General features: G+C 41.9%; 1 protein-coding gene across 3 annotated transcripts in view; it reads right to left on the bottom strand.

The window, feature by feature from the left end:
- Positions 1-6641, bottom strand: part of plcg2 (phospholipase C, gamma 2) — a 189044-nt gene extending 182403 nt beyond the window's left edge. Inside the window, exons 1-3 of one of the 3 annotated variants that reach the window (XM_062022352.1) lie at positions 6594-6641; positions 6429-6486; positions 446-637 (exon numbers count right to left, since the gene is read on the bottom strand). In XM_062022352.1, the coding sequence (XP_061878336.1) occupies positions 446-629 (184 nt within the window). In that variant the 5' untranslated portion in view covers positions 630-637; positions 6429-6486; positions 6594-6641. Of the gene's footprint in view, positions 1-445; positions 638-4632; positions 4720-4790; positions 5016-6428; positions 6487-6593 lie in introns of those variants that run through there. The other 2 variants (XM_062022351.1, XM_062022350.1) reach the window with 2 other exon arrangements.
- Positions 6642-10965: the final 4324 nt, after the last annotated feature.

The following is a 10965-nucleotide window of genomic DNA, read 5'->3' on the forward strand; positions in this document are numbered from 1 at the left end:
ATATGTATACTTTCACCGGAAAATATATCGAGATATATATTGAATATAGAGTTTAGTATCGAGATATACTTTTTCGTCTATATCACTCAGGTCTACTGCAGTAATACACTTGGTTATTGCATCAATCTTCAAATTGTATTTTTCTAAATCCTGATAGTGCAAATTTTTGTCACCCCTCCAAAATCCAACAGCACATAACAAACTGCAGTAGAGCACAAACCCTCCAAAAGTGTTGCTATTTTTTTCCCACAGCTTGTTTATATTTGCATATTTTAAAAATGTGCAACAAATGGACGATTAATGACATCTGATTACGCTTTGTTGTCGGCAACTAAGATGCTGATGGAAAAAAAGTATGCAAATTTTGGTGAAAAAGTTAGGATTAGAGTGGCTGCTTTAAAAAAAAAGTACATTTACTACCTCCTCAAGACGGATGGATACTCACAGACACCATCAGTCTTGTCCGCGGTACGTGTCCACGCAATCTGACGTGTTTCCATGATGACCTGCACAGTCAGTCTCTCCACCTTCTGCCTGAAGACCGTCATGACCATGCCCATCTCCATCTCCCGTTTGATCATACTCTTCCTGTACTCCGTCATCTCTCCCTGCTGCACCCAGTGCGCCATCTCTGCAGCTTGGCGGAAAAAAGGGACATCAGTGCTCATTTCAAAGTCCAGTTTCTAAATGTGTGGTACATGTTGTGTACACTGCCAACTCTTCCAAGTCATGCCCCCATCCAAACGTGCATTACGCTGGACGGAGGAAATAAAAGCACTTCTGACTAAAGTTGACCAACAGGAAATACAAAACCGCTATTTCCTTCAACAACGACACTACTATGCATGTCAGACTCCATGAGAGACAACAACTACTTTGAGACAAATGGTGATTCAGAACCTTATATTTTTGGGTGTGAATATAAGGAGGATGACCTACAAGTTTTAGAAGCTGGGTGCTAAGCAGATACAGCTCTAGTAAAACACTAAGCATCATGTAGCAGTATTGCTAAGTGCTAAACAAGAAATTAAAACTACAAACATACTAAAACAGTCCCTTACTGTGCAATATCTGCTCTCACTGGGGTGCAGACTGATGGGATATTTAGATCTTTCTGTATAAGACTTGTGTAGAAAGAAAGAAGATGCAAACAAGCATCTTCCCGCGTCTTCCTAGCAATGTCCTCAGGGCGAGGTTGATTTTCAAAGTTAACCAACTTTGTAGTTTTTGGCTACAACTATACAATGTGAGGCATGATTTATAATCTAGCAATAACCTTTTACAAACTCAGAGGCGTAATAATACAGTAGCAGTAATGCTCTTATAATAACCATGCAGGTCTAGTGGTATGTGGGCTCTATTGAGTGGTATGCGAAAGAATCACTTCATTAAAGTACAGTGTTTTATTTTCCTATATTCAAACACAATGTTACTGTTCAAACTATATGTACCGTATTTTGCGGACTATAAGGCACACATAAAATCCTTCTTTTTTCTCAAAACTCGACAGTGCGCCCTATAACCCGGTGCGCCTAATGTTATCATACCATATCAATGTTTTCACCTAAAATCATTCTGGTTTTGTTTACCGACCTCGAAGCAATTTTATTTGGTACATCGTGTAATGATAAGTGTGACCAGTAGATGGCAGTCAAACATAAGAGATACGTGTAGACTGCACTATGAGGGCAATATGACTCAAGTAAACAACACCAACATTTGGTATATTCCATTGAAAATATAGAACATTACACACGGCGCTCAAAAATCTATCAAAATGTTTTAATACGACTTTGGTAAGCTATGAAGCCGCACCGCTTGATGTACTTCAACATACGAGTATTATTATGGTGTGTGTATAAGGAAAGACATATTATCTGGTATTTTGTATCGCAATATTATGCAAAAGCAACTTTTCTTACCTTCTGGTACCTGCTGATCTGTTTTTGGGATCTGCATAAATCCTGAAAAATTGCGCGTGTCCGCCTTTGTAGTGTCGACGCTGTAGTCGATAAGCTTCTTCTTTTTCTCTATCTTCTTGTTATGGGACATTCGTCCTCCGCTATTGCCATTTCTAATATAAAGTAGTGTAAAGTTGTTATATCTGTCAGAAAACTCGCCATGATCTTTTTTGTAGTGAATTTACATTATTCACCCAAGGAACTTTAGTTATTAGAGAGTTCCTATCGGACTGTTTTTCACGGGACACATTTCCGATGTTGTTGTTTCCATATGAGGAGATGCTGCTCCATTATTGATTTAAGTAAAGTCTGAATGTTATTAAAGGCCTACTGAAATGTGATTTTCTTATTTAAACGGGGATAGCAGGTCCATTCTATGTGTCATACTTGATCATTTTGCGATATTGCCATATTTTTGCTGAAAGGATTTAGTAGAGAACATTGACGATAAAGTTCGCAACTTTTGGTCGCTGATTAAAAAGCCTTGCCTGTACCGGAAGTAGCAGACGATATGCGCGTGACGTCACCGGTTGTGGAGCTCCTCACATCTGCACATTGTTTACAATCATGGCCACCAGCAGCGAGAGCGATTCGGACCGAGAAAGCGACGATTTCCCCATTAATTTGAGCGAGGATGAAAGATTTGTGGATAAGGAAAGGGAGAGTGAAGGACTAGAGGGCAGTGGAAGCGATTCAGATAGGGAAGATGCTGTGAGAGGCGGGTGGGACCTGATATTCAGCTGGGAATGACTAAAACAGTAAATAAACACAAGACATGTATATACTCTATTAGCCACAACACAACCAGGCTTATATTTAATATGCCACAAATTAATCCCGCATAACAAACACCTCCCCCCTCCCGTCCATATAACCCGCCAATACAACTCAAACACCCGCACAACACACTCAATCCCACAGCCCAAAGTACCGTTCACCTCCCCAAAGTTCATACAGCACATATATTTCCCCAAAGTCACGTACGTGACATGCACATAGAGGCACGCACGTACGGGCAAGCGATCAAATGTTTGGAAGCCGCAGCTGCGTACTCACGGTACCGCGTCTGTGTATCCAACTCAAAGTCCTCCTGGTAAGAGTCACTGTTGTCCCAGTTCTCCACAAGCCAATGGTAAAGCTTGACTGTCATCTTTCGGGAATGTAAACAATGAAACACCGGGTACGTGTTTGTGTTGCTGCAGTCGGCCGCTAATACACCGCTTCCCACCTACAGCTTTCTTCTTTGCTGTCTCATTGTTCATTGAACAAATTGCAAAAGATTCACCAACACAGATGTCCAGAATACTGTGGAATTTTGCGATGAAAACAGACGACTTAATAGCTGGCCACAATGCTGTCCCAAAATGTCCTCTACAATCCGTGACGTCACGCGCAGACGTCATCATACCGAGACGTTTTCAGCAGGATATTTCACGCGAAATTTAAAATTGCACTTTAGTAATCTAACCCAGCCGTATTGGCATGTGTTGCAATGTTAAGATTTCATCATTGATATATAAACTATCAGACTGCGTGGTCTGTAGTAGTGGGTTTCAGTAGGCCTCTAAAACAGTTAGCTCCATCTTTTGACACTTCTTCCACTCCCGTCCTTGCACGCTACACCGGTACAACAAAGATGACGGGGAGAAGACGCTGCCGAAGGTGAGCCACGTAAATAAGACCGCCCACAAAACGGCGCATCCAGAAGCGACTGTCAGAAAGCGGCTTGAAGATGGTCTGTAAAACATAATCTATGCAACATTTTGACCAAAGAACCACCATTACATGTTATGTAGACCACAGGGAAGTGTTTTCAATTTAGAAAAAAATTATAATAATATGACTCCTTTAATGTAATATAATAATATAATCCCGTGCGCCTTATATATAAAATTTTTTTTTTTTTTTAAATACACCATTCATTGGCAGTGCGCCTTATAATTTGGTGAGCCCTATGGTCCGGAAAATACGGTAATGTTGCAGTTGCCAAAATGTATACGTTAAATAAAACCTCTGCCTTGTTTTAATGAATACTTGGGCCTACTACGCTACTGCATTTTAATGTGTTGGTTATTATGGCGGTACTTGGAGAGAGTCAAGTGTTTTCTGAGGTGGTACTTGATGAGAAAAGGTTGAGAACCAATGGCTTAAATTACAACTGCAATGATACTACTTACTGGTAGTGGACAATATCCCTCAGGTCTGATACGCCTGCTATCTTAGCCATCTTCTGTTTTGTTCCGTCAACTGGCAGCATTTGTCTTACAAAGTTGTGTTATGACAGTATTGTTCATTTCTGTGCTTGTTGGGCCTCCTAATCTACTGATTCTATCGACACCTGTTGCAACTATCGATGGTAATCTAAACCGTTATTCGGATCGATCCCCTCAAATCCAGTACCTCCGTTGGCTCGGTGACGTCACAGGGCATTGTACGACATCTCACATTAATAAATGCTTTTTGAAAGGCATGTTTTTGTATTTTGTCGAGTTGATAAAATATCCGTCGTTAGAAAGTGATCTGTAACAGCTTTATGTTTTAAACATATCATCAGCAATAAAGCAGCTTTTATGTTTTAGAGATATCACCAGCAATAAAGCAATAACTCCATCGCTGCTTCATCCTGCCGACAGAAGATCAATAAACTTCAGGTTCGAAGTAAAACTCTTACCTTGTACGCGGAAAATGTCCACTAAATGATGATTATTCTGTCTCCATTGTAATAAAAGAAGCGCTGCAGTTTTGTTAGTTCCTCTTTCTGCGTGAACAAGGAAGTCAAGTCAAGCGAGTTCAAATAAAAAAAGTCCGGAAGCAAATATTCATGCTTACTGTATGATATCTGTGTTAAGGTTATCTATGCAAAATAACACAAATAATGTTACATTTAATCCCTATACGATCTTACAGAACAAAATAATTCAAATAATTACATGAAACTATGTCAAACAATTACTGCAATTAATTTGATTATGGTTAAAACAAAAGAGAGATGGGAGTCAGCCGGCATGGAGCAGGAAGGGTCGCCAGTGACCAAGTGCCCCTGGCTGCAGCCCGCAGATCGAGGAGGGGCTTATTTTCCCTCAATGTGGGCGGGTCTCAACGTTGAGCCCGCGGGCTCTATCTGGTGGCGGAGATCCGGCAGCACACATTCTCAAACGTCAATAAAGCTACTTTTAACTTGTCAAATGTATTTTTTTTACCATGAAAAAACGATAAAAAATATATATATATATAAACCATAGTATGAAAAAAGGTTCATGTATTTGATAGACTTAGACATTCCTACTTTTAACTTGTCAAATGTATCTGCCATCTTTTTTGTAGTTGTATTCCTTTTTTATTATCTTCATTATTTTCTGTATTGATCCTACACTATTATTGTGTTTTTTTTGTTACTTCTGATATGGCCTTGCCACGGTTTATTTGCTTATTTATTTATTTATTTTTTGTGTCTTTTTATTTTGTATTGTTTTACATCTGATCAACTTCTGTGACTTTCCTTTTCTTTTTTAAGTGTGAACGGTGGAGAGGTCCTCGAGAGGTGATCTTGGGATCACTTCCTGAGGATCCTTGATGCCGAGGAATGTTCATCCACTATGGTCTGGATAGCCTGTAGCTGATCCTGAGCCAGAGCGGGATGGATGGATATATATATATATACAATATCTGGGTATCTTTTCTAATACTGTTTATACTGTAAACCTTCAATTGTTAAAGTTTAAGTGCACCTCTCTCCTCAAGTGTGCATGTGAGTGGGTATGAGTGGATGTGCGATTGTATGAAGGTTTTGCGTGACCAAAGTATGACTGTTAAATGTGATTTTAACTGTAAAATTCAATACAAATATTTGCAAAAAAAAACACAAAAAAAACTTGTCAAATGTATTTTTTTTTACCATGAAAAAACAATTTAAAAAAAATATATATAAACCATAGTATGGAAAAAGGTTCATGTATTTGATAGACTTAGACATTCCTACTTTTAACTTGTCAAATGTATTTTTTTTTACCATGAAAAAACAATTAAAAAGAATATATATCTAAACCATAGCATTTCCATAAGAGTATAGACACATATTATTTTGCACACTCAATTATATTAGCAAAGTCAAATAAACCAAAGACAGAAGACTTTGCATCATTGATTTTATTTTTCACCCCAGGCTAAAAATGTTTGATCTGTAAAGAAAAAAAAATGTTGTAGCCTAGCCAAATACATTCCTTAAGCTCCCATAAATGTTTAACAATGGCAAGTATCAAGGTATTTTTCTGGCCCATAACAAGCAACCCTGTTCCCTGTTTCCAGTTCTGTTAATTTTCCACTGTCTAGAAAGGAAACAGATTGCGGTTCTTATAGGCACAATAACAATGCAAGATGTAAAACTAAGATAATTGAAATAAGTGGAGGAATTACGCTTTAGTCTAGCAATAGTTGACTACAAGACTAATTAATCACATGACCTCTCACCTGTAGCCCTCCTTGCACTCGTCGCCGTTTTCTGTCCTGCAATCGGTCTTCTTCAGACCTTAGTGATTTAATGACAACATACATTCACTATGAAAACATTCATGTTGGTCTGTTGACCGTGAGTAAAACATTTTTTTTGTGATTTGTGATATTCAAAGCACTTACGGCATGGGGAAGTTCTGCAGGAGAGCGAGACACCACCATCTCCTAATTTGCAGCATGTTTTCCTTTGAAGAAGGAAATGCAGGAAGATGTTAATATCCATCCATCCATCCATTTTCTACCGCTTATTCCCTTCGGGGTCGCGAGGGGCGCTGGAGCCTATCTCAGCTACAATTGGGCGGAAGGCGGGGTACACCCTGGACAAGTCGCCACCTCATCGCAGAGATGTTAATATGTTGTAAAAAAAATAACACCTTTTACACTAAGCATAATGTGTCACGATTTACACATACCTCTCTGAAATCACAATTGGCCCCCATTACAATGTACAGAGTGTACTGTAAGCCAAGAGGTACTGCTTAATATAATGTCAGGCGTATTCCCAAGGATACATTTTTTATATATATATATATATATATATATATATATATATATATATATATATATATATATATATATATATATATATATATATATATATATATATATATATAAATATATATATACATATATATATATTTTTTTTTTTCATGGTAAAAAAACACATTTGACAAGTTAAAAGTAGGAATGTCTAAGTCTATCAAATACATGAACCTTTTTCCATATTCGGATCTCCGCCACCAGATGGAGCCCGCGGGCTCAACGTTGAGCCCGCCCACATTGAGGGAAAATAAGCCCCTCCTCGATCTGCGGGCTGCAGCCAGGGGTTTCTCAGAAGCACCAACACACACACAATTGAATGCAACGCATACTTCATCAACAGCGATACAGGTTACACTGACGGTAGCCAAATAAAAAACTTTAACACTTTTAGAAATATACGCCACACTGTGAATCCACACCAAACAAGAATGACAAACACATTTCGGGAGAACATCCGCACCGTAACACAACATAAACACAACACAACAAATACCCAGAACCCTTTGTAGCACTAAATCTTCCGGGACGCTACAAGGTGTGTGTGTGTGTGGGGGGGGGAGGTTTGGTGGTAGCGGGGGTGTATTTTGTAGCGTCCCGAAAGAGTTAGTGCTGCAAAAGATTCTGGGTATTTGTTCTTTTGTGTTTATATTATGTTACGGTGCGGATGTTCTCCCGAAAAGTGTTTTTTATTTTTGTTTGGTGTGGGTTCACAGTGTGGCGTATATTTCTAACAGTGTTAAAGTTTTTTATACTGGCACCCTCAGTGTAACCTGTATCGCTGTTGATGAAGTATGCGTTGCATTCATTTGTGTATGCGTGCTGAAGCTGCACATATCTTGTGACTGGGTGTGAATGATGTTAGAATTGGGTGTACGAGATATGACTGTTGAACACCTTCGTTCGATAATGAAAGTTGCCTCAGCTCAAAGCCTGAGCCCCGACATTAAAGAACTAGCATCTAAAAAAAGATGCTAGGTATCTGGCTTGGGCATATCAAATTAGATCAGTGTGTTGCAAACTGAGCAGTTTAAAGTCCTGAATGGTTGTTTTATTCATTGTTATTTTATTTTCAAATGTATTAGCCTGTGGAAAAAGTTAATGTTGATATTTACCTCAGAAGGCTGCAAATAGAAAAGAGGCATTCAATTTTTATTTAAATTGTATTTGATATGCAATTGATATTTTTTAATTATTATTATTATTATTTGAAACTCCATTTTGCATGTCACTATAAAGTTATATAAGCCTTGCTTGTTCAATATTCAATGCAAAACTTGTTTGGGTCCCTATTAAAAGGTTAATTTGTTCAGCCTTGGCCCGTGGCTTTGTTCAGTTTTAAACTTTGGCCCACTCTGTATTTGAGTTTGACACCCCTGGTGAAGGTGAATCTCTGTCATCCTGGAGGCCACGGGGAAGACCCAGGACACATTGGGAACACTATGTCTCCCGGCTGGCCTGGGAACGCCTCGGGATCCCCTGAGAAAAGGTCCTAGGTGAGGGATCAGACAAAGAGCAGCTCAAAGACCTTTATGAAAAGTACAAATCGAGGACCTAGATTTTTTCTCGCCCAGGCGCAGGTCACCGTGGCTCCCCTGTGGAGCCAGGCGCAGAGGTGGGGCACGATGGCGAGCGACTGGTGGCCGGGCCTGTCTCCATGGGGCCCTGCCTCGAAGAGGCAACGTGGGTCAACCCTCCAATGGGCTCACCACTCATGGGCCCATTGAGGTCATAGAGGTCGGATGCAGTGTGAACTGGGTGGCAGCCGAAGGCAGGGCACTTGGCGGTCCGATTATCGGCTACATAAGCTCGCTCTTGGGACGTGGAACGTCACCTCGCTGGGAGGGAAAGAGCCTGAGCTGGTGCGCGAGGTGAAGAAGTTCCGGCTAGATATAGTTGGACTCACTTCGACGCACAGCAAGGGCTCTGGAACCTGTTCTCTCAAGAGGGGCTGGACTCTCTTCCACTCTGGCGTTGCAAGCAATGAGAGGCTGTGGTGGCAATTGTTGTTGCTCAAAGCCTGCACGTTGGACTTTAACCCAGTAGACGAGATGGTAGCTTCCCTCCGCCTTCGGGTTGGGTGACGGGTCCTCACTGTTGTTTGTGTTTACGCACCAAACAGCAGCTCAGAGTACCCACTCTTTTTGGATTCCCTTGAGGGAGTACTGGAGAGTGCTCCCTCGGGTGATTCCCTTGTTCTGTTGGGGGACTTCAATGCTCATGTTGGCAAGGACAGTGAAACCTGGAGAGTCGTGATTGGGAAAAATGGCCACCCGGATCTGAACCCAAGTGGTGCTTTGTTATTGGACTTTTGTGCTCGTCACGGATTGTCCATAACAAACACAATGTTCAAACATAAGGAAGAACTTTGAACATGTCACGAGGGAGGTGCTGGAGTCTGAGTGGACCATGTTCCGTGCCTCTCTTGTCGAGCCTGCTGATTGGAGCTGTGGCCGCAAGGTGTTTGGTGCCTGTCGTGGCGGTAATCCTAGAACTCGCTGGTGGCCACCAGCAGTGAGGGATGCCGTCAAGCTGAAGAAAGAGCCTATCGGGTCCTTTTGGCTCATGGGACTCCAGAGGCAGCGGGCATACCGACAGGCCAAGCAGTGCCTGGGGAGTCTGTGGTGGACTTTCCTATTTCTGGGGCTTAGGTTGCCTAGGTAGTTAAAAAGCTCCTCTGTGGCAAGGCCCCGGTGGTGGATGAGTTCCTTAAGGCTCTGGATACTGTGGGGCTGTCTTGGTTGACAAGACTCTGCAACATCGCGTGAACATTGGGGGCGGTACCTCTGGATTGGCACACCGGGGTGGTGGTTCCTCTCTTTAAGAAGGGGAACCGGAGGGTGTGTTCCAACTATCGTGAAACACACTCCTCAGCCTTCCCGGTAAGGTCTATTCATGTGTACTGGAGAGGAGGAAACTCGGATCCAGGACGAACAGTGTGGTTTTCGTCCTGGTCGTGGAACGGTAGACCAGGTCCATACTCTCGGCAGGGTCCTTGAGTGTGAAGCGACTGGGATGAGAATCAGCACCTCCAAGTCCAAGTCCACGCAGGAAAGGGTCGAGTGCCATCTCCAGGTTGGGGAGGAGATCTTGCCCCAAGTGGAGGAGTTCAAGTACCTAGGAGTCTTGTTCACGAGTGAGGATAGAGTGGATCGAGAGATCCACAGGCGGATTGGTGCGGCGTCTTCAGTATTGAGGACGCTATATCGATCCGTTGTGGTGAAGAAGGAGCTGAGCCAGAAGGAAAAGCTCTCAATTTACCGTCGATCTACGTTCCCAGCTTTGGGTTATGACCGAAAGGACAAGCGGCCGAAATGCGTTTCCTCTGCCGGGTGGTGAGTCTCTCCCTTAGAGACAGGGTGAGAAGCTCTGTCATCCGGGAGGTACTCAAAGTAAACCCTCCACATTGAGAGGAGCCATGAGGTGGTTCGGGCATCTGCTCAGGATGCCACCCGAACACCTCTAGGGAGGTGTGGCAGGAGGCCACGGGGAAGACCTAGGACACATTGGAAAGACTATGTCCCCGGCTGGCCTGGGAACGCCTCGGAATACCCCGAGAAGAGCTGGACGAAGTGGCTGGGGAGAGGGACGTCTGGGATTTTCTGCTCAGGCTGCTGCCCCCGCAACCCGACCTCGGATAAGCGGAAGAAAATGGATGGATTTAGAATGACAGTTATACTGTCAGATTGAGTACAAAAACTAACTAAACCTTACACAATATAATGTTTCTAGTAAAACTCACAAAGATACATATCTCCAGGCATTATTAGCCATTTTGCATGTGTGGTTTAGGAGTTATATTTAAATAAATAACTGTCAGATTGAGTGTGACAGTAAACTGTCATAGTGAGTAAAACCCTTATTTTGTATTTGCAAACCTTACAAAAACAACTAAATCTAGTTAAACTCACACAGATACAATATTACAGGCATTTTTAGACACAATGCATGTTTG

Source organism: Entelurus aequoreus, linkage group LG16 (genome assembly GCF_033978785.1).
Source record: "Entelurus aequoreus isolate RoL-2023_Sb linkage group LG16, RoL_Eaeq_v1.1, whole genome shotgun sequence".
Taxonomy (NCBI): Eukaryota; Metazoa; Chordata; class Actinopteri; order Syngnathiformes; family Syngnathidae; genus Entelurus; species Entelurus aequoreus.